This window comes from Balaenoptera borealis, assembly GCF_965194805.1.
Source record: "Balaenoptera borealis genome assembly, chromosome: X".
In the NCBI taxonomy this organism is placed as follows: domain Eukaryota; kingdom Metazoa; phylum Chordata; class Mammalia; order Artiodactyla; family Balaenopteridae; genus Balaenoptera; species Balaenoptera borealis.
The window spans coordinates 44,074,784-44,099,631 of NC_138881.1; the positions used below are offsets into that span (position 1 = coordinate 44,074,784).

At 38.2% G+C, this 24,848-nt stretch overlaps 2 protein-coding genes across 4 annotated transcripts in view; one reads left to right on the forward strand and one right to left on the reverse strand.

Moving 5' to 3' along the window:
- The window catches only part of LOC309620043 (G2/mitotic-specific cyclin-B3-like), a 187,728-nt gene extending 165,203 nt beyond the window's left edge, over window positions 1-22,525 (forward strand). Inside the window, exon 8 of the transcript XR_014239397.1 lies at window positions 21,971-22,525. The gene's annotated coding sequence lies outside the window, so the exon portion shown is untranslated. The remainder of the gene's footprint in view (window positions 1-21,970) is intronic.
- DGKK (diacylglycerol kinase kappa) overlaps window positions 1-24,848 on the reverse strand; it is a 164,392-nt gene that overhangs the window by 71,919 nt on the left and 67,625 nt on the right. For all 3 annotated transcript variants that reach the window (XM_082376009.1, XM_082376007.1, XM_082376008.1), the window contains exons 5-7: window positions 10,879-11,014; window positions 10,301-10,407; window positions 9,846-9,971 (exon numbers count right to left, since the gene is read on the reverse strand). In XM_082376009.1, coding sequence (XP_082232135.1) covers window positions 9,846-9,971; window positions 10,301-10,407; window positions 10,879-11,014 — 369 coding nt within the window. The remainder of the gene's footprint in view (window positions 1-9,845; window positions 9,972-10,300; window positions 10,408-10,878; window positions 11,015-24,848) is intronic.

A 24,848-nucleotide genomic window follows, 5' to 3' on the forward strand; every position in this document is an offset into this window, starting at 1 on the left:
GTAATCAAAACAGTATAGTACTGGAACTAAAATAGACACATAGATCAATGGAACAAAATAAAGAGCCCAAAAATATACCCACACACTTATGGTCAATTAATCTAGAAAAAAGGAAGCAAGAATAAACCATGGAGAAAAGACAGTCTCTTCAATAAGTGGTGCTGAGTTAACTGGACAGCTACATGTAAAAGAATGAAATTGGAACATTTTCTCACACCATATACAAAAATAAACTCAAAATGGATTATAGACCTAAATATAAAACCTGAAGCCATAAAACTCCTAGAAGAGAATATAGGCAGAACACACTTTGACATAAATCATAGCAATATATTTTTTTTGATTCTGGTTCCTAAGGCAAAGGAATAAAAGCAAAAATAAAAAATGGGATCGAATTAAACTTAAATGCTTTTGCACAGCAAAGGAAACATCAACAAAATGAAAAGACACCCTACAGAATGAGAGAAAATATTCGCAAATGATATGACCGATAAGGAGTTAATATCCAAAATATATAAACAGCTCATACAACTCAATATCAAAAAAAAAAACAACCCAATTAAAAAATGGGCAGAGGGGGACCTTCAAGATGGCGGAGGAGTAAGACGTGGAGATAACCTTCCTCCCCACACATACCTCAAAAATACATCTACATGTGGAACAACTCCTACAGAACACCTACTGAATGCTGGCAGAAGACCTCAGACTTCCGAAAAGGCAAGAAACTCCCCCACGTACCTGGGTAGGGCAAAAGAAAAAAGAAAAAACAGAGACAAAAGAATAGGGACGAGACCTGCACCTCTGGGAGGGAGCTGTGAAGGAGGAAAAGTTTCCACACACTAGGAAGCCCCTTCACTGGCAGAGACGGGGTGGGGAAGCTTTGGAGCCACAGAGGAGAGTGCAGCAACAGGGGTGCAGAGGGCAAAGCAGAGAGATCTCCTCACAGAGGATCGGTGCCAACCAGCACTCAGCAGCCTGAGAGGCTTGTCTGCTCACCCGCTGGGGCGGGTGGGGGCTGGGAGCTGAGGATCGGGCTTTGGAGGTCAGATCCCAGTGGGGAATCCCAGATCCCAGTGGGGTTGGACAGTCTGAAGGGGGCTAGTGTGCCACAGCTAGCCAGGAGGGAGTCCAGGAAAAAGTCTGGAACTGCCTAAGAGGCAAGAGACCATTGTTTCAGTTTGTGTGAGGAGAGGGTATTCAAATCACCACCTAAACGAGCTTCAGAGAAGGGTGCAAGCCTCGGCTATCAACTCGGACCCCAGAGACGGGCATGAAATGCTAATGCTGCTGCTGCAGCCACCAAGAAACCTGTGTACAAGCACAGATCACTATCCACACTCCCGCCCAGGAGACTGTGCAGCACGCCACTGCCAGGGTCCCATGATCCAGGGACAACATCTCCGGGAGAACACATGGTGCACCTCAGGCTGTTGCAACATCAAGCTGGCCTCTGCAACCACAGGCTCGCCCCACATTCCAATTATAACCTACTGTACCCCTTCCTCCCCATGGCCTGAGTGAGCCAGGGCTCCCTAATTAGCTGCTGCTTTAACCCTGTCCTGTCTGGATGGGAACAGATGCCTGAGGGCTACCTACATGCAGAGATGGGGCCAAAACCAAAGCTGCACCCCAGGAGCTGTGCAAACAAAGAAGAGAAGGGGAAATTTCTCCGTGCAGCCTCAGGAGCAGTGGATTAAATCCCCACAATAAACTTGATGTACCCTACATCTGTGGAATACGTGAACAGACAATGAAGCATCCCAAAATTGAGGTGGTGGACTCTGGGAGCAACTGTAGACTTGGGGTTTGCGGTCTGTGACTGATTTGTTTCTAATTTTTATGTTTATCTTAGTTTAGTGTTTAGCACTTGTTATCACTGGTGGATTTGTTTATTGGTTGAATTGCTCTCTCCATTATTATTATTATTATTATTTTATTTTAATAATTCTTTAATTTTAAAATTTATTATTATTATTTTTTCTTTCTTTCTTTTTTTCCCTCCCTGTTCATCTGAGCCATGTGGCTGACAGGGTCTTGGTGCTCCAGCCTGGTGTCAGGCCTGAGCCTCTGAGGTGGGAGAGCTGAGTTCAGGACATTGGACCACCAGAGACCTCCCAGCCTCACATAATATCAACTGGCAAGAGCTCTCCCAGAGATCCCTGTCTCAACACTAAGACCCAGCTCCACCGAATGGCCAGCAAGCTCCAGTGCTGGACACGCCATGCCAAACAACAAGCAAGACAGGATAAAGAAGATGTGGCACATATATACAATGGAATATTGATCAGCCATAAAAAGAAACGAAATTGAGTTATTTGTAGTGAGGTGGATGGACCTAGAGTCTGTCATACAGAATTAAGTAAGTCAGAAAGAGAAAAACAAACACTGTATGCTAACACATATATATGGAATCTAAAAAACAAACACAAAAAAGGTCATGAAGAACCTAGGGGCAGGACGGGAATAAAGACGCAGACCTACTAGAGAATGGACTTGAGGACATGGGGAGGGGGAAGAGTAAGCTGGGACAAAGTGAGAGAGTGGCATGGACATATATACACTACCAAATGTAAAACCGATAGCTAGTGGGAAGCAGCCGCACAGCACAAGGAGATCAGCTCGGTGGTTTGTGACCACCTAGAGGGGTGGGATGGGGTGGGTGGGAGGGAGGGAGATGCAAGAGGGAAGACATATGGGGATATATGTATATGTATAGCTGATTCACTTTGTTATAAAGCAGAAACTAACATAGCATTGTAAAACAATTGTAGTCCAATAAGATGTTAAAAAAATAAAATAAAATAAAATAAAATGTAAAAAAACAAACCAGAAAAACCTAGCAAGACAGGAACACAACCCCAGCTGCTAGCAGAGAGGCTGCCTAAAATCATACTAAGTTCACAGACACCCCAAAACACACCACCAGATGCAGTCCTGCCCACCAGGAAGACAAGATCCAGCCTCATCCACCAGAACACAGGCACCAGTCCCCTCAACCAGGAAGCCTACACAAACCACTGACCAACCTCAACCACTGGGGGCAGACACCAAAAACAATGGGAACTACGAATGTACAGCCTGCGAAAAGGAGACTCCAAACAAAGTAAGGTAAACAAAATGAGAAGACAGAGAAATACACAGCAGATGAAGGAGCAAGGTAAAAGCCCATCAGACCAAACAAATGAGGAGGAAATAGGCAGTCTACCTGATAAAAAATTCAGAGTAATGATAGTAAAGATGATCCAAAATCTTGGAAATAGAATGGAGAAAATACAAGAAACGTTTAACAAGGACCTAGAAGAACTAAAGAGCAAACAAACAATGATGAACAACACAATAAATGAAGTTAAAAATTTTTTAGAAGTAATCAATAGCAGAATAACTGAGGCAGAAGAACGGAGAAGTGGCCTGGAAGATAAAATAGTGGAAATAATTGCCACAGAGCAGTATAAAGAAAAAAGAACGAAAAGAATTGAGGACAGTATCAGAGACCTCTGGGACAACATTAAACACAAAACCTTTGAATTATAGGGGTCCCAGAAGAAGAAGAGAACAAGAAAGGGTCTGAGAAAATATGTGAAGAGATTATAGTTGAAAACTTCCTTAACATGGGAAAGGAAATAGTCAAGCAAGTCCAGGAAGAGCAGAGAGTCCCATACAAGATAAATCCAAGGAGAAACACGCCAAGACACATATTAATCAAACTAGCAAAAATTAAATTCAAAGAAAAAATATTAAAAACAGCAAGGGAAAAGCAATAAATAACATACAAGGAATCACCATAAGTTTAACAGCTGATCTTTCTGCAGAAACTCTGCAAGCCAGAAGGGAGTGGCAGGACATATTTAAAGTGATGAAAGGGAAAAACCTACAGCCAAGATTACTCTACCCAGCAAGGATCTTATTCAGATTCGACGGAGAGATTAAAATTTTACAGGCTAGCAAAAGCTAAGAGAATTCAGCACCACCAAGCCAGCTTTCCAACAAATGCTAAAGGAACTTCTCTAGGCAGGAAACACAAGAGAAGGAAAAGACCTACAAAAACAAACCCAAAACAATTAAGAAAATGGTAATAGAAACATACATATCGATAACTACCTTAAATGTAAATGGATTAAATGCTCCAACCAAAAGACACAGACTGGATGAATGGATACAAAAACAAGACCCGTATATAGGCTGTCTACAAGAGACCCACTTCAGACCTAGGGATAGATACAGACTGAAAGTGAGGGGATGGAAAAAGATATTCCATGCAAATGGAAATCAAAAGAAAGCTGGGGTAGCAATTCTCATATCAGAGAAGATAGACTTTGAAATAAAGACTATTACAAGAGACAAAGAAGGACACTACATAATGATCAAGGGATCAATCTAAGAAGAAGATATAACAATTGTATATATTTATGCACCCAACATAGGAGCACCTCAATATATAAGGCAATTGCTAACAGCCATAAAAGGGGAAATCGACAGTAACACAATAATTGTAGGAGACTTTAACACCCCACTTTCACCAATGGACAGATCATCCAAAATGAAAATAAATAAGGAAACACAAGCTTTAAATGACACATTAAACAAGATGGACTTAATTGATATTTATAGGACATTCCATCCAAAAACAACAGAATACAATTTCTTCTCAAGTGCTCATGGAATATTCTCCAGGATAGATCATATCTTGGGTCACAAACCAAGCCTTGTTAAATTTAAGAAAATTGAAATCGTATCAAGAGTCTTTACCCACCACAAGGTTATGAGACTAGATATCAATTACAGGGAAAAAAAACTGTTAAAAATACAAACACATGGAGGCTAAATAATACACTACTAAATAACCAAGAGATCACTGAAGAAATCAAAGAGGAAATCAAAAAATACCTAGAAACAAATGACAATGAAAACACGATAACCCAAACCCATGGGATGCAGCAAAAGCAGTTCTAAGGGGGAAGTGTATAGCAATACAAGCCTACCTCAAGAAACAAGAAACATCTCGAATAAACAACCTAATCTTACACCTAAAGCAATTATAGAAAGAAGAACAAAAAACCCCCAAAGTCAGCAGAAGGAAAGAAATCATAAAGATCAGATCAGAAATACATGAAAAAGAAATGAAGGAAACAGTAGCAAAGATCATTAAAACTAAAAGCTGTTTTTTTTGAGAAGATAAACAAAATTGATAAACCATTAGCCAGACTCATCAAGAGAAAAAGGGAAGAGACTCAAATGAATAGAATTAGAAATGAAAAGGGGGAAGTAACAACTGACACTGCAGAAATGCAAAGGATCATGAGAGATTACTACAAGCAACTCTATGCCAATAAAATGGACAACCTGGAAGAAATGGACAAATTCTTAGAAAAGCAGAACCTTCTGAGACTGAACCAGAAAGAAATAGAAAATATAATCAGACCAATCACAAGCACTGAAATTGAAATGGTGATTAAATTCTTCCAACAAACAAAAGGCCTAGATGGCTTCATAGGTTAATCCTATCAAACATTTAGAGAAGAGCTCACACCTTTCCTTCTCAAACTCTTCCAAAATATAGCAGAGGGAGGAACAATTCCAAACTCATTCTATGAGGCCACCATCACCCTAATACCAAAACCAAAGATGTCACAAAAATAAAACTACAGGCCAATATCAGTGATGAATATAGATGCAAAAATCCTCAACCAAATACTAGCAAACAGAATCGAACAGCACATTAAAAGGATCATACACCATGATCAAGTGGGGTTTATCCCAGTAATGCAAGGATTCTTGAATATATGCAAATCAACCCATGTGATACACCATATTAACAAATTGAAGGAGAAAAACCATATGATCATCTCAGTAGATGCAGAAAAAGCTTTTGACAAAATTCAACACCCATTTATGATAAAAACTCTCCAGATAATAGGCATAGAGGGAACTTACCTCAACATAATAAAGGCCATATATGAGAAACCCACAGCCAACATCATTCTCAATGGGGAAAAACTGAAACCATTTCCACTAATATCAGGAACAAGACAAGGTTGCCCACTGTCACCACTATTATTAAACATAGTTTTGGACATTCTAGCCATGGCAATCAGAGAAGAAAAAGAAATAAAAGGAATCCAAATCGGAAAAGAAGAAGTAAAACAGTCACTGTTTGCAGATGACATGATACTCCTCATAGAGAATCCTAAAGATGCTACTGGAAAACTACTAGAGCTAATCAATGAATTTGGTAGAGTAGCAGGATAGAAAATTAATGCACAGAAATCTCTTGTATTCCTATACACTAATGGTGAAAAATCTGAAAGAGAAATTAAGGAAACCCTCTCATTTACCATTGCAACAAAAAGAATAAAACACCTAGGAATAAAACTACCTAAGGAGACCAAAGGCCTGTATGCAGAAAACTATAAGACACTGATGAAAGAAATTAAAGATGAAAAACAGGTGGAGAGATATACCATGTTCTTGGATAGGAAGAATCAACATGTGAAAATGACTATACTCCCCAAAGCAATCTACAGATTCAATGCAATCCCTATCAAACAACCACTGGCATTTTTCACAGAAGTAGAACAAAAAATTTTACAATTGGTATGGAAACACATAAGACCCCGAATAGCCAAAGCAATCTTGAGAAAGAAAAACGGAGCTGTAGGAATCAGGCTCCCTGACTTCAGATTATACTACAAAGCTACAGTTATCAAGACAGTATGGTACTGGCACAAAAACAGAAATATAGATAAATGGAACAGGATAGAAAGCCCAGAGATAAACCCATGCACATTTGGTCACCTTATCTTTGCCAAAGGAGGCAAGAATATACAATGGAGGAAAGACAGCCTCTTCAATAAGTGGTGCTGGGAAAACTGGACAGCTACTTGTAAAAGAATGAAATTAGAACACTCCCTAACACCATACACAAAAATAAACTCAAAATGGATTAAAGACCTAAATGTAAGGCCAGACACTGTCAAACTCTTAGAGGAAAACATAGGCAGAACACTCTATGACATACATCACAGCAAGATCCTTTTTGACCCACCTCCTAGAGAAATGGAAATAAAAACAAAATTAAACAAATGGGATGTAATGAAACTTAAAAGCTATTGCACAGCAATGGAAACCATAAACAAGATGAAAGGACAACCCTCAGAATGGGAGAAAATATTTGCAAACGAAGCAACTGACAGAGGATTAATTTCCAAAATTTACAAGCATCTCATGCAGCTCAATATCAAAAAAACAAACAACTCAATTCAAAAATGGGCAGAAAACTTAAATAGACATTTTTCCAAAGAAGATATACAGATTGCCAACAAATACATGGAAGGATGCTCAACATCACTAATCATTAGAGAAATGCAAATCAAAACTCCAATGAGATATCACCTCACACCAGTCAGAATGGCTATCATTAAAATCTCTACAATCAATAAATGCTGGAGAGGGTGTGGAGAAAAGGGAGCCCTCTTGCACTGTTGGTGGGAATGTAAATTGATACAGCCACTCTGGAGAACAGTATGGATGTGCCTTAAAAAACTAAAAATAGAGCAACCCTATGATCCTGCAATCCCGCTCCTGGCATATATCTGTAGAGAAACATGGTTCAAAAGGATACATGCACCCCAATGTTCATTGCAGTGCTGTTTACAATAACCAAGACATGGAAGCAACCTAAATGTCCATCAACAGATGAATGGATAAGGAAGATGTGGTACATATATACAGTGGAATATTACTCAGCCATTAAAAAGAATGAAATAATGCCATTTGTGGCAACATGGATGGACCTGGAGATTATCATACTAAGTGAAGTAACTCAGACAGAGAAAGACATATATCATATGATATCTCTTATATGCAGAATCTAAAAAAAATGATACAAATGAATTTGTTTACAAAACAGAAACAGATTCATAGACTTACAGAATAAACTTATGATTACCAGTGGGGAAGGGTCGGGGGGAGAGATAGACTGGGAGTTTGGGATTGACATGTACACACTGCTATATTTGAAATAGATAACCAAAAAGGACCTACTGTATAGCACAGGGAATGCTGCTCAATATTCTGTAATAACCTAAATGGGAAAAGAATTTGAAAAAGAATAGATACATCTATATGAATAACTGAACCACTTTGCTGTACCCCTGAAACTAACACAACACTGTTAATCAATTATGCTCCAATATAAAATAAAAAAATTTTTTTTAATGGTCAGAAGGCCTAAATAGACATCTTTTTTCTGAAGAAGACATACAGAATGCCAACAGGCACATGAAAAGATACTCAACATTGCTAATCATCAGGGAAATGCACATGAAAACTGCAATGAGGTATCACCTCACACCAGTCAGAATGGCCATCACCAAAATATCTACAAATAATAAATGCTGGAAAGGATGTAGAGAAAAGTGAACCCTCCTACACTGTTTTTGGGAATGTAAATTAGTGCAGCCACTATGAAGAACAGTATGGACGTTCCTCAGAAAACTAAAAATAGAGCTACCATATGATCCAGCAATTCTGCTTCCGGGTACACATCTGAAGAAAATGAAAACACTAATTCAAAAAGATACATGCATCCCAATGTTCATAGCAGCATTCTTTGTAATAGTGAAGATATGGAAGCAACCTTAGTGTCTATCAACAGATGAATGGATAAAGAACAAGTGTCATATATACACACACACACACACAGTGGAATACTACTCAGCCATAAATAAGAGTGAAAATTTGCCATCTGCAACAACATGGTTGGACCTGGAGGGTATTATCCTAAGAGAAATAAGTCAGACAGAGAAAGACAAATACTGTATGTTATCACTTATATATGGAATCTAAAAAATAAAGAAAACTAGTTAATATAACAAAAAATATATACACACAGGTATAGAGAACAAACTAGTGTTTACTAGTTTGGGGGAGGTATAAGATAGGGGTAGGGGATTAAGAGGTACAAATTATTATGCATAAAATAAATAAGCTACAAGGATATACAGTACAGCACAGGGAATATAGCCAATATTTTATAATATACATAAAGTATAATCTTTAAAAATTGTGAATCACTATGTTGTACACCTGAAACTTACATAATATTGTAAATCAACTATAACTTGATAAATAAAAAAATTCCATCAGAATATCATTAGATAAAAAAATATCTCCAGACATTGTCAAATGTGTCCTGCAGGTGGGGGAATATACCCCCAGTTGAGAACCGCTGGTTTAAAGGCATGGTAATGTTGTAGTTAAGAGCACAGTTTTTACACAATTATGTATGAATCAAGACTCTTTTTCTTACTGGCTTCATGACCTTGAGCAAATCACTTCACTTTTCTGAACCTCATTTTCCTCTCTTCTGTAAATGGGAACAACGAGGCCTGATTTAGGGTTGTTGTAAGGATTTAATGAGATCATGTATATAAAACACTCAATACATAGTGGTAGTAATAATGTGCTAATATTATTAACCATTATTACTTAACAAAGATTGCAATTTCCTAGGAAATGGTGAATGAGGAAAGGAGGCGGTTTCTTAAAGGTATACTCAGAACTAACTTTTTAATTGCCCATACTGTCGTAAGAGAATTCAGCTCTTCCCATTTGCTAGTAGGCCTCACCATCAAAGATAAGAGGGAGTATTAAATCTTTCTCTCAAAGATTCCATAGCTAATTCTGGAAAGGCAGGATACTGAGCTCTATACTATGCAATCTGTATAATCTATTTTGGGGTAAGGGTCTCTGAGATTTCTATCTATGTGTAGGCACAATCAAACTCCAGCCCACCCCTTCTCTAGAAGTAAGCTCTCTAAATATCAAAGATATGAGAAGAGTCTTACCGTAGAATTACACCAGAGACACCGGAAATCTTGAAGTCTCTGATAACTGCCACAGTTCTCATGACATACTGCGCACTGAGAACTGACAGATATGTTTCCTTCTACCCACTGATGAGGCATAGTTTTCTGAAGGATAAAAAGAGACAAGAGGTAGAAGTTAGAGATATAAGGAGAGGAAGGGCCAGCTGGAATAACTATACTACCCCATGGAGGACACTAGATAAGCCCAAGGAAGTTCTCCATCATCCTGCCCTCCCCACTCCCATGCTAGTGACCAATGACAGGTGGGAGTTGGGGGGGAGGCTTTCATTCTTCTAGATTTGTTGGATCATGAGCCTGGGAAAGAAGCCTACTTGGGTTGTCTGGAAACAGGAAGAAGTCTTCCTTCCGCTGTGTGTCGTGACTGAAGGGGAGATGGAAAAGGGTGATTATGAGAAAGCATGGCTGATACTCACTACTTCATCTGCAGGCATGAGGAGGTCATCAGTAATGGATAATGTATTCCACTTGCAATCTTTGCTTGCTCTTAAAGCACATAATCTGTGAGACTTTACTTTGCACACTGTGAAAGAGGAAGAAAAAAAGATGGATGTGAATCTGGTGACAATGAAGATTCTAACTTCCTTCCCTAAGCTGCTCTAAAAGTTAGAACCTAGATGCATCTAAGTAGCTGTGACTTAACTCCAAAGGCTTATTTTCCATATATTTCAGTTTCTTTGTATTCTTCCTGGCCAAATTTTCTATTACCTGACTTGAATTGAAATTGATGGTAAGAATGAGGTGATTTCTATTTTTCCAAACCGGTGACTGTACTGTCCAATCCTCCCAGACCCAACCCTCCCTTTTGATTAATGAGAATTCCCCCTCATGCCAGTTTCCTCCCATCTCCTTTCCCCTGTCTGTTAAGTGTCAGGGTTAACCTTACACTAGAATCAGTGACCTAGTGTGAGTCAATGATACTAAAGCCGCATGAGCTCCTTCACACCCATCTCCACCCACTGAGCTCCACTTCCTAAAGGAATCAGAAATGTACCTTCGCAGATGATAACATTTCGAGATAAGGCAGGAATGGTCCCTCGACAAACATTGCAGTGCTGGGTCCGGGGACTGTGGCTTGAGTACCAATAGTGCATTCCAACAAGAAAAGGGTTGTTTTCTGCTGCAGGTATCTAAAATAAATCAAAGAGAAGAAAGAATAGAGAGTTAATCACAGAGACGGATTAGGGAAGGCCAGAAAATCTGAATGCTAAGGCTGAAATGGCCAGCTACATAAGGTGTCAGAGCATGTGAAGAGGAAGAATCAAAGTTGAGCCAATACTTAACAAATCTCCCATCTCTGTTTTTTCCCAGTGGTTTTGGAAAGGGAAAAGGAATGAGGGGGTGGTAGATCCTGGAACAGGGACTGAAGGCAGGAGTGATGATCTTTATACTCCTTGGCTAAACCATTTCATTGGTTTAGCCTAAGCAAAATTAGTTCTGTTAGCCTTGGCCTTGTCTCTCTTTGAGTAGTCAGCAAAGGGAGGTGGTGAGTGGGAAATTCAGTGATATCCAAGTCCTCTTGCCAGGCAAGAAAGGGAGGAGGCAGGGCTCTGACTCTGGGCTAAGGAATGCTTGTCAGGCTTTAGCTACCTCCTGGAGATATACATTACCCTTCCTGGACCTACTGCTGCCAAGTGAGGAGAGCATTGCATTGCTGGGACAACAGTTTCATTTCAGAGGCTTCTGGTCCCAGTATTCTTTTCTGAATACCATGCTCTGACTGCCTATAGCAATTTCCTGGTTAATCAATTGAATTCATTCAAAATTCATTAAATTTTTACTGAGTAACTGCTATGTGTTTGGCACTTTTCAAGGCACTGATGAACAAGATAAAGTCTCTGCCCTCATGGAATGGCATTCTGTTTGGTGTCCTCTTTCATGGTATTCAATTTGACATTTACTATTGACCTCCCTATAAATGCTACATTTGTTTATCACAGCCTGACTCTCATGACTGTGGGGCCAGCACAGGGCATACCAGCAACTAGTTTTGGGGTTAAAAGGGGAAGGGGAGGAGTGGGCACCAAAAACTTCCAAATCTGTTCTGGGTGTGCATTCCACAGGACACTTCCACCTTTTCTATAATTCCTGTGAATGTCTGATCTCTTCCTTCTCTGCCTTCCTCTGGAATGTAGACATAAGCGTATGCATTCAGCTTTTTATTCTTGATGTTATAATCGGTTGGGTGTGTAAAGGCATAAGGCTTTAAAATGAACTATATATTCTTCCTGATGCTAGCTGATAGTGGTCCACTAGAGAGAGAGACAGAGAGAGACAGAGAGGGAGAGAGAGAAAGCGCTATTGAGGGATCTGCCATATTTAGTGTTCAACCTTGATCAACTTACAGGAATTCGTCATCTAAAACATAGCCTGTACATGGTATTCTCTGATCCCTCCTTCCCCCTCTGGCATGCCGTTTATGTGCTAAGCTGCTGTTGGAACGACCAGGAAGCTTCTGGAAGGAAAAGCTACTTTGATGCGCTAAAGGCTCACCTCGTATGGAGTCACTTTGTGATTGTATTATTTTTTGCATACTGAAACCCTGGCAAAGTTCCGAGAAGATCAAAGTAGAGAGTGGAGAGTCCTGAGGAAGTGACATAGTCTTGGCTTTGACATGCTGAGCAACTAGCACCTTTCTAATTCCCATGCCACTAGATTATAACTTTACAAGTACCTTCCTTCCTTCCAACCTCCTTCTTTCCTCCAATAATTACTAAGAGCTACTTTGTGTCATCTATAAAGCTAGGCACTAGAGACCCAGAGATGAATGATCCATAGTTCTTGCCTTCACGGAGCTCATAGTCCACTGTAGGAGACAACTTCCCAAACAGATCACTCCAGTGTAGAGTGAAAAGTGAGCTCTCCTATAATGTTCAAGATTCTACAGGACAAATGGAAAAAATGATGAACTCTGCCTGGGTAGAATATTGAATTTCATGCTCCAATTAGCTACAGAATATAAAAATATATACAATGGACATTGTTTTGGTTCAGCAGTGGAGGAGGTGGGATTTATATTCCTTAAGGGCATCCTATTGTATAAGAAAACTTTGATGCATACCACCCTGGATGAGTACCTGTTGTATGTTGAATTGTGTACCCTGCCAAAATATGTTCAAGTACCTGGTACCTGTGAATGTGACCTTATTTGAAAATAGAATCTTTATAAATATAATCAATTTAAGATGTTGTCATAATGGATTAGTGACTGGTGTCCTTTCCCTCTTTAAAAAAATTTTTTTTTTTATTTTTTAACATCTTTATTGGAGTATAATTGCTTTACAATGGTGTGTTAGTTTCTGCTTTATAACAAAGTGAATCAGTTATACATATACATATATCCCCATATCTCTTCCTTCTTGCGTCTCCCTCCCTCCCACCCTCCCTATCCCACCCCTCTAGGTGGTCACAAAGCGCCGAGCTGATCTCCCTGTGCTATGCGGTTGCTTCCCACCAGCTATCTATTTTACGTTTGGTTGTGTATATATGTCCATGCCACTCTCTCACTTTGTCCCAGCTTACCCTTCCCCCTCCCCGTGTCCTCAAGTCCATTCTCTAGTAGGTCTGCGTCTTTATTCCCGTCTTGTCCCTAGGTTCTTCATGATCATTTTTGTTTGTTTGTTTTTTAGATTCCATATATATGTGTTCGCATACGGTATTTGTTTTTCTCTTTCTGACTTACTTCACTCTGTATGACAGATTCTAGGTCTATCCACCTCACTACAAATAACTCAATTTCGTTTCTTTTTATGGCTGATCAATATTCCATTGTATATATGTGCCACATCTTCTTTAACCATTCATCTGTCAATGGACACTTAGGTTGCTTCCATGTCCTGGCTATTGTAAATAGAGCTGCAATGAACATTGTGGTACATGACTCTTTTTGAATTATGGTTTTCTCTGAGTATATGCCCAGTAGTGGGATTGCTGGGTCGTATGGTAGTTCTATTTTTAGTTTTTTAAGGAACCTCCATACTGTTCTCCATAGTGGCTGTATCAATTTACATTCCCACCAACAATGCAAGAGGGTTCCCTTTTCTCCACACCCTCTCCAGCATTTATTGTTTGTAGATTTTTTGATGATGGCCATTCTGACCGGTGTGAGATGGTATCTCATTGTAGAAGAGGGAAATTTGGACAGACACAGGAGAGACATCATGTGATGATAGAGGCAGAGATTGGAATGATGCGTCTACAAGCCAAGGAATGCCTGCAATCACCAGAAGCTAAGAAGAGGCAAAGAATGTTTCTCTTCTAGAGCCTTCAGAAAGAGCACAGCCCTGCCAACACATTGATTTTGTACTTCTAGACTCCAGAACTGTGAGAGAAGTATCTTAATTCACCCAGTTTGTGGATTTGATATGGCAGTCCTGAGAAACTAACACAGTATGTCCTTACAGGCCTTTCTAGTAATTGACACAGACTAAAAATTGACTTTGAAGACAGATGAAGAACTGTGGCATGTATACAAACCACTGATCTCTGAATGTTAAGGCTTTTAATGTGTGGTTGTTGGGTTTTGTGTTTGATCTGTGTTGTTACAACTGGCAAGATTTCCTTCTTTTTTCGGGCTGAACAACATTCCATTGTATTTGTGTATGTATATATCTATATCTATATATATATCACTTTTTAAAATCCATTTTATCCATTGAGGGACAGTTAGGTTGTGTCTGTATCTTGGCTGTTGTGAATAATGCTGAAAGAAACATGGGAGTTCTGATATCTCTTCAAGACGCTGATTTCATTTCCTTTGGATATATACCCAGAAGTGAGATTGCTGGGTCATAAGGTAGTTATATTTTTAATACTTTGAGAAACCTCAGTACTACTTTCCATAATGGCTGTACCAATTTATAGTCCCACCAAAAGTGCACAAGTTTTCTCTTTTCTCCACATTCTTGCCAGCACTTGTTGTCTCTTGTCTTTTTTTTTTTTGGCCACATCACACGGCATGCGGGATCTTAGTTCCCCAACCAGGGATTGAACCTGCACCCCCTACAGTGTAAGCGCAGAGTCTTAACCACTGGACTGCCAGGGAAGTCCCTCTTTTTTGCTTTTCTTTTGTTTTTCTTTTTTTTAAATTTGAAGTATAGTTGATTTACAATATTGTGTTAGTTTCAGGTGTACAGCAAAGTGATTTAGTTATACATACATATATATCTATTTTTTTCAGATCTTTTAAAAATAATTATATATTTTTTACTTTAGCAAAGATTCAGAATATATCTCTTTAAGAAAAAAGAGTTACATCATACAATCTTTTGAAAATATACATTCATATATTGGTTTTGTCCCATGATTAATTTGATTACTAAAAGTTGTAAAGTGCAGCTAAATTTGAGAGCCAAGTTATTAGTAGTTAAAGACTGATTTGCTTTTTTTAAATTGAAGTATAGTTGATTTACAATATTGTGTTAGTTTCAGGTGTACAGCAAAGTGATTCACTTATATAGATATATATTCTTTCAGATTATTTTCCATTATAGGTTATTATAAGATATTGAATATGGTTCCCTGTGCAATACAGTAAATCCTTTTTGCTTATCTATTTTATGTATAGTAGTTTGTATCTATTAATCCCATACTTCTTTTTTTAAAGTTTATTGTGAAGTTATTTTACATTATTTTATCTTTATGTGGCATTAGGAGATTTTCAAAAATTTTATTTATTTATTTTTATTGAAGTATAGTTGATTTACAATGTTGTGTTAGTTTCAGATGTACAGCAAAATGATTCAGTTATACATACATATATATCTATTTTTTCAGATCTTTTAGAAATATATTATTTTTATTTTAGCAAAGAGTCAGAATATATCTCTTTAAGAAAAAAGAGTTACATCATACAATCTTTTGAAAATATACATTCATGTATTGGTTTTGTCCTACAACTAATTTGATTACTGAAAGTTGTAAAGTGCAGCTAAATTTGGGAGTCAAGTTATTAATAGTTAAAGACCGATTTGCTTTTTTAAATTGAAGTATAGTTGATTTACAATGTTGTATTAGTTTCAGGTATACAGCAAAGTGATTCGATTATATATTATATATATGTTACATATAATATATATATATTCATTCTTTTTCAGATTCTTTTCCCATATAGGTTATTACAGAATATTGAGTATAGTTCCCTGTGCTATACAGTAGGTCCTTGTTGGTTATCTATTTTATATAGTAGTGTATGTATGTTAATCCCATACTTCTAATTTATCCCTCCCCACTCCCTTTCCCTTTTGATAACCATAAGTTTGTTTTCTATGTCTGTGAGTCTGTTTCTGTTGTATACACAGATTCATTAGTATTGATTTTTAGATTCCACATATAAGTGATATAATATTTGTCTTTGTCTGACTTACTCCACTAAGTATAATATTCTCTAGGGCCATTCATGTTGCTGCAAATGACAATCTTTCATTCTTTTTTATGGCTGAGTAATATACCAATGTATATATATCTCACATCTTCTTAAGCCAATAGTTTGTTGATGGACACTTGGGTTGTTTCCATGTCTTGGCTATTGTAAATAGTGCTGCTATGAACATTGGAGTGCATGTATCTTTTCGAATTAGAGTTTTCATCTACCCAGGAATGGGACTGCTGTGTCATATGGTAGTTCTATTTTTAGTTTTTAAAGGAACCTCTGTGCTGTTTTCCATAGTGGTTGCACCAATTTGCATTCCTTTCGACAGTGTAAGAAGGTTTCTTATTCTCCAACCCTCTCCAGCATTTATTATTTGTAGACTTTTTGATGACAGCTATTCTGATGATAAGAGCCATTTTAACAAGGGTGAGATGATATCTCATTGTGGTTTTGATTGGCATTTCCCTAATGATTAATGGTGTTGAGCACTTAACTTTTTATCCATTTTATGTCTTCTTTGGAAAAATATCTATACAGGTCCCTCGTCCATTTTAAAAACAGATTATTTGTGGGTTTTAAAACTATTGAGTTGTAGGTGTTCCTTATATATTTTAGATATTAACCTCATATCAGATATATAGCTTGTAAATATTTTCTCCCATTTCTAGGTTGCCTGTTCACTCAGTTGATTTAGCTTGATGTAATCTCACTTGTTTATTTTAGCTTTTGTTCCTTGTGCTTTTGGTGTCATATCCAAGAAATCATTGTCCCAGTCAATGTCAAGAAGGTTTTTCTCTGTTTTCTTCTAGCAGTTTTATAGTTTTAGGTCTTACACTTAAGTCTTTATTCAGCCTGAGTTGATTTTTTGTACATGGTGTGAGGTAACGGTCCAATTTCATTCTCCTGCATGTTGATATCTAATTTTCCCAACACCATTTATTGAAGACTACCCTTCCCCAATTTTGTGTTCTTGGCACCCTTCTGGAAATCAGTTGACTGTAAAAGCATGGATTTATTTCTGTGCTCTCTATTTTGTTCCATTGGTCTGTATGTCTGTTTTTATGCCAGTACAATACTGTTTTGATTACTATAGCTTTGTAATGTATGTTGATATCAGGAAGTGTGATGCCTCCAGCTTTGCTCTTCTTGCTCAAAATTGCTTTGGCTATTTGGGGTTGTTTTTGGCTCCATATGAATTTTAGGATTGCTCTTTCTATTTATGTAGGGAATACCATTGGATTTTGATTGGGATTGTATTAAATCTGTAGATTACTTTGTGTAGTATGGACATTTTAACAATATTAATTCTTACAATCCATGAACATGGGATGTCTATCCATTTATCTATGTATTCTTTACTTTCCTTCATCAATGTTCTATAATTTTCAATGTATGTTTTTCACCTCTTTGTTTAAGTTTATTCCTAAGTATTTTATTCTTTTTGTTGCTATTGTGAATGGGCTTATTTTCTTAAATTTCCTTTCAAATAGTTCATTGTTTGTGTATAGAAAACTGAGTGGTTTTTTTGTATGTTGATTTTGTACCCTATGAATTTACTGAATTTGTTTGTTAGTTATAACAATTATTTTGTTCAGTCTTTAGGTTTTTCTACATATATGATCATGTTGTCTGCAAACAGAGACAATTTTACTCCTTCCTTTCCAGTTTGGGTGCCTTTTAATTATTTTTCTTGCCCAATTGCTCTGGCTTGGATTTCCAGTACTATGTTGAAAAGAAGTTGTGAGAGTATGCAGCCTTGCCTTGTACCAGATCTTAGAGGGCAAGCTTTCAGTTTTTTTCCCATTAATTATAATGTTGTCTATGGGATTTTCATATATGGCCTTTATTGTGTTGAGGTGAGATCCCTCTATACTTACTTTGTTGAAAGGTTTAATGATGAATTGGTGTTGAACTTTGTCAAATGCTTTTTCTGAATCTATTGAGATGATAATGTGCTTTTTATTCTTTCATTTTGTTAATGTATTGTAACATATTGTTTGATTTATGTATATTGAAATATTGTTGCATCCATGGGATAAATCCCTCTTGGTTACAGTGTATAATCCTTTTAATGTGCTATTGAATTCGGTTTGCTAGTATTTCATTAAGAATTTTTGCATCTGTGCCTCTGAAGTGGGAGAGCCAACTTCAGGACATTGGCCCACCAGAGACCTCCTGGCTCCACATAATATCAAATGGCAAAAGCTATCCCAGAAATCTCCATATCAATGCTAACACCCAGCTCCACTCAACAACCAGCAAGCTACAGTGTTGGACACCCTATGCCAAACAACTAGCAAGATAGGAACACAACCCCACCCATTAGCAGAGAGGCTGCCTAAAATCATAATAAGGTCACAGACACCCCAAAACACACCACCAGATGCGGTGCTGACTACCAGAAAGACAAGATTCAGCCTCATCCACCAGAACACAGGCACTAGTCCCCTCCACCAGGGAGCCTACACAACACACTGAACTAACTTTAGCCACTGGGGGCAGACAGTAAAAACAACGGGAACTATGAACATGCAGCCTGTGAAAAGGAGACCCCAAACACAGTAAGTTAAGCAAAATGAGAAGACAGAAAAACACACAGCAGATGAAGGAGCAAGGTAAAAACCCACCAGACCAAACAAATGAAGAGGAAATAGGCAGTCTACCTGAAAAAGAATTCAGAGTAATGATAGTAAAGATGATCCAAAATCTTGGAAATAGAATGGAGAAAATACAAGAAACATTTAACAAGGACTTAGAAGAACTAAACAGCAAACAAACAATGATGAACAACACAATAAATGAAATTAAAAATTCTCTAGAAGGAAGCAAAAGCAGAATAACTGAGGCAGAAGAACGGATAAGTGACCTGGAAGATAAAATAGTGGAAATAACTACTGCAGAGCAGAATAAAGAAAAAAGAATGAAAAGAATTGAGGACAGTCTCAGAGACCTCTGGGACAACATTAAATGCACCAACATTCGAATTATAGGGATCCCAGAAGAAGAAGAGAAAAAGAAATGGACTGAGGAAATATTTGAAGAGAGTATAGTTGAAAACTTCCCTAATATGGGAAAGGAAATAGTCAGTCAAGCCCAGGAAGCACAGAGAGTCCCATACAGGATAAATCCAAGGAGAATCATGCCAAGACACATATTAATCAAACTATCAAAAACTAAATACAAATAAAAAATATTAAAAGCAGCAAGGGAAAAACAACAAATAACATACAAGGGGATTGCACGGGAGGAGCTTCAAGAAGGCGGAAGAGTAAGACATGGAGATCACCTTCCTCCCCACAAATAACATTGGAAATACAACTACATGTGGAACAACTCCTACAGAACACCAACTGAACGCTGGCAGAAGACCTAAGACCTCCCAAAAGGCAAAAACTCCCCATGTACCTGGGTAGGGCAAAAGAAAAAAGAAAAAACAGAGACAAAAGAATAGGGACAGGACCTGCCCCAGTGGGAGGGAGCTGTGAAGGAGGAAAGGTTTCCACACACTAGGAAGCCCCTTTGCGGGCTGAGACTGCGGGTGGCGGAGGGGGGAAGCTTCGGAATCACGGAGGAGAGCGCAGCAACAGGGGTGCAGAGGGCAAAGCAGAGAGATTCCCGCACAGAGGATTGGTGCCCACCAGCACTCACCAGCCCGAGACACTTGTCTGCTCACCCGCCAAGATGGGAGGGGCCTGGGAGCTGAGGCTCGGGCTTCGGTGGGATCCCAGGGAGAGGACTGGGGTTGGATGCGTGAACACAGCCTGAAGGGGGTTAGTGTGCCACAACTAGCTGGGAGGGAGTCCGGGAAAAAGTCTGGAGCTGCTGAAGAGACAAGAGACTTTTTCTTGCCTCTTTGTTTCCTGAGCGTGAGGAGAGGGGATTTAGAGCGCCACCTAAACGAGCTCCAGAGATGGGCGTGAGCTGCCGCTACCAGCACGGACCTCAGACACGAGCATGAGACGCGAAGGCTGGTGCTGCCGCCACCAAGAAGCCTGTGTGGAAGTGCAGGTCACTATCCACACCTCCCCTCCCGGGAGCCTGTGCAGCCCACCACTGCCAGGGTCCTGTGATCCAGGGACAACTTCCCCGGGAGAACACACAGCGTGCCTCAGGCTGTTGCAACGTCACTCAGGCCTCTGCCTCCACAGGATCACCCCGCCTTCTATACACCTCCCTCCCCCCCAGCCTGAGTGAGGCAGAGCCCCCTAATCAGCCACTCCTTTAACCCCCTCCTGTCGACATCAGAGGGCAATCTACATGCAGAGGCAGGGCCAAATCCGAGGCTGAGCCCCAGGAGCTGTGCAAACAAAGAAGAGAAAAGGAACTTTCTCTTTGCAGCCTCAGAAGCAGCGGATTAAACCTCCACAATCAACTTGATGTACGCTACATCTCTGGAACACCTAAATAGACAACAAATCATCCCAAATTGAGCAGGTGGACTTTGGGAGCAAAGATACATATATGTATTTCCCTTTTTCTCTTTTTGTGAGTGTGTATGTGTATGCTTCTGTGTGTGATTTTGTCTGTATAGCTTTGCTTTTACCATTTGTCCTAGGGTTCTGTCCGTCCGGTTTTTTTAATACTTAAAAAATTTTTTTCTTAATAATTATTTTTTATTTTTTATTTTAATAAATTTATTTTATTTTATTTTATTTTATTTTCTTCTTTCTTTCTTTCTTTTTTTCCTCCCTTTTATTCTGAGACGTGTGGAGGACAGGCTCTTGGTGCTCCAGCTGGGCGGCAGGGCTATGCCACTGAGGTGGGAGAGCCAAGTTCAGGACATTGGTCCACAAGAGACCTCGCAGCTCCATGTAATATCAAACGGCAAAAATCTCCCAGAGATCTCCATTTCAATGCCAAGACCCAGCTCCACTCAATGACCAGCAAGCTACAGTGCTGGACACCCTATGCCAAACAACTAGCAAGACAGGAACACAACCCCACCCATTAGCAGAGAGGCTGCCTAAAATCATAATAAGGTCACAGACACCCCAAAACACACCACCAGATGTGGACCTGCCCACCAGAAAGACAGGATCCAGCCTCATCCACCAGAACACAGGCACTAGTCCCCTCCACCAGGAAGCCTACACAACCCACTGAACCAACCTTAGCCACTGGGGACAGACACCAAGAACAATAGGAACTACGAACCTGCAGCCTGCAAAAAAGAGACCCCAAACACAGTAAGTTAAGCAAAATGAGAAGACAGAGAAACACACAGCAGATGAAGGAGCAAGGTAAAAACCCACGAGACCTAACAAATGAAGAGGAAATAGGCAGTCTACCTGATAAAGAATTCAGAATAATGATAGTAAAGATGATCCAAAATCTTGGAAATAGAATGGAGAAAATACAAGAAACGTTTAACAAGGACCTAGAAGAAATAAAGAGCAAACAAACAGTGATGAACAACACAATAAATGAAATTAAAAATTCTCTAGAAGGGATTAATAGCAGAATAACTGAGGCAGAAGAACGGATAAGTGACCTGGAAGATAAAATAGTGGAAATAACTACTGCAGAGCAGAAAGAATTAAAAAGAATGAAAAGAATTGAGGACAGCCTCACAGACCTCTGGGACAACATTAAATGCAACAACATTCGAATTATAGGGGTCCCAGAAGAAGAAGAGAAAAAGAAGGGACTGAGAAAATATTTGAAGAGATTATAGTTGAAAACTTCCCTAATATGGGAAAGGAAATAGTCAATCAAGTCCAGGAAGTGCAGAGAGTCCCATACAGGATAAATCCAAGGAGAAACACGCCAAGACACATATTAATCAAACTATCAAAAATTAAATACAAAGAAAAAATATTAAAAGCAGCAAGGGAAAAACAACAAATTGCACATAAGGGAATCCCCATAAGGTTAACAGCTGAACTTTCAGCAGAAACTCTGCAAGCCAGAAGGGAGTGGCAGGATATATTTAAAGTGATGAAGGAGAAAAACCTACAACCGAGATTACTCTACCCAGAAAGGATCTCATTCAGATTTGATGGAGAAATTAAAACGTTAACAGACAAGCAAAAGCTAAGAGAATTCAGCACCACCAAACCAGCTTTACAACCAGTGCTAAAGGAACTTCTCTAGTCAGGAAACACAAGAGAAGGAAAAGACGTAGAAAAACAAACCCAAAACAATTAAGAAAATGGTAAAAGGAACATACATATTGGTATTTAACTTATATTTAAATGGATTAAATGCTCCATTCAAAAGACATAGACTGGCTGAATGGATCCAAGAACAAGAGCCGAAGTCAGAGAGTGACATGGACTTACATATACTACCAAATGTAAAATAGGTAACTAGTGGGAAGCGGCCACATAGCACAGGGAGATCAGCACTGTGTTTTGTGACCACCTAGAAGGGTGGGATAGGGAGGGTGGGAGAGAGATGCAAGAGGGGGGAGATATGGGGATATATGTATATGTATAGCTGATTCACTTTGCTATAAAGCAGAAACTACCACACCATTGTAAAGCAGTTATACTCCAATAAATATGTTAAAAACATTTTTTTAAAAATGCTAAATTTCAATCAAAGTCAGATGACCAAAGAAATTATAGTTGATCTAACTAATAAAAAACCAGAAATTCATTAAAAATCATAATCTCGTAAGCTTTATAATATTGGAAAACATCAAATGAAACAAAAATATAGTGTAAAGTTGATTATACAGTGTCATAGCAATTTATTTGTGCATATTTATATGCATATAAATTGAACTAGAAAATTAAAAAAATTAAAAAAATTAACAGCATTTAAACTTTCTTTTGTTATGTTTCTATAGTTTTCAACATTTTCTAACTTTTTATTTATAAATCATATATCAAAAAGAACCATTATGATAATGTTTATTTTGTGTATAGTTCCCCTAAGACCTTTTTCATCCCATTGGGTACTATTATGTCAGACTTTTGTTGTAATAGAGAATAGAACATGCTGATATCTATGAAACAGAAGTATAAGTGATTGGTGTAATGTCTGTACAAGGCTTAGTAGATGGGCCCCCACTGTGAAGAAATGAAAGAGGTATCATTAAAAAGAAAAAAAAAATTGCATCTATGTACATCAGGGATACTGGCATGTAGCTTCCTTTTCTTTAGTATCTTTGTCTAGTTTTGGTAGCAGGTGATGCTGGCCTCATAAAATGAGTTTGGAAGTATTCCCTTTTCTATTTCTTGGAAGAGTTTAAGAAGGATTAGTATTAATTCTTTGAATGTTTGGTAGAATTCACACATGAAGCCATCAGATCCTGGGCTTTTCTTTGTTGGGAGGTTTTTGATTACTGATTCAATCTCCCTATTTGTTATTGGTATGTTCAGGCTTTCCATTTCTTTCTGATTTAATTTTTAGTAGTTTGTATGTTTCTAGGAATTTATCTATTTCTAGGTTATCTAGTTTGTTTATAATAGGTCCTTATGATCCTTTTTATTTCTGAAGAATCTTTTGTAATGTCTTCTCTTTCATTTCTGATTTTATTTGAATCTTCTCTCCTTTGTTTCTTCATCTAAGAGTTTGTCAATTTTGTTTATCTTTTAAATAATTACCTCTAGTTTTGTTGACTTGTTATAATTTTTTTCCCTATTTGATTTAGTTCTGCTCTGATCTTTATTATTTCCTTCGTTCTGCTAACTCTGGGCTTATTTTGTTGTTTTTGCTGTTCATCGATGTGTAAAGTTATGTTGTTTATTTAAGATCCTTCTTTTTTTAATGGAGGTGTTTACTGCTATAAACTTCCATCTTATAACTGCTTTTGCTACATCCCTATTTTTATTATGTTGTGTTTTCATTTTTGTTTTTCTCAAGATATTTTTAAAATTCCCTTTGGATTTCCTCTTTGATCCAATGGTTGTTCAAGAGTGTATTATTTAGTTTCCATGTATTTGTGAATTTTTCTATTTTCCTGCTGTTATTGATTTCTATTTCATTTTCTGTCATGGTCAGAGGAGATACTTAGAATTATTTCCATTATCTTAAATTTGTTATAACTTGTTTTGTGACCTAAAATGTTATCTTTCTGGAGGATGTCCTATGTGCCCTTGAGAAGAATGTGTCTTCTGCTGCTGTTGGGCAGAAATTTCTGTCTATGTCAGTTAGGTCAATATTGTTATTCAAGTCAGCTGTTTCTTTATTGATTTTCTGTCTGCATGGCCTACACATTATAAGTGGAGTATTGAAGCCCCCTACTATTATTGTATTGCTGTCAATTCCTGCCTTCAAATCTGTCATTGTTTGCTTTATATATTTAGGTACTCTGATCTTGGGTGCATATATGTTTATAATTGTTAATTTTCCAGTTGAATTGACCCTTCTATCATTATATAATGTCCTTCTTTGTTCCTAGAGGCAGTTTTAGATTTAAAGTCTATTTTGCCTGATATAAGTATAGTCACGCCTGTTTCTTTCGGTTACCATTTGCATGCAGTATCTTTTTCCATCCCTTCACTTTCAGGCTATGGTGTCTTTAATTCTAAAGTGAGTCTTTTGTAGACAGAGTATTTCTGATCTTGTTTTTTAAAATCAATTCAGCCCCTCTGTGCTCTTTGAATGATGAGTTTAATTCATTTAAGATAATTATTGATAAGTGA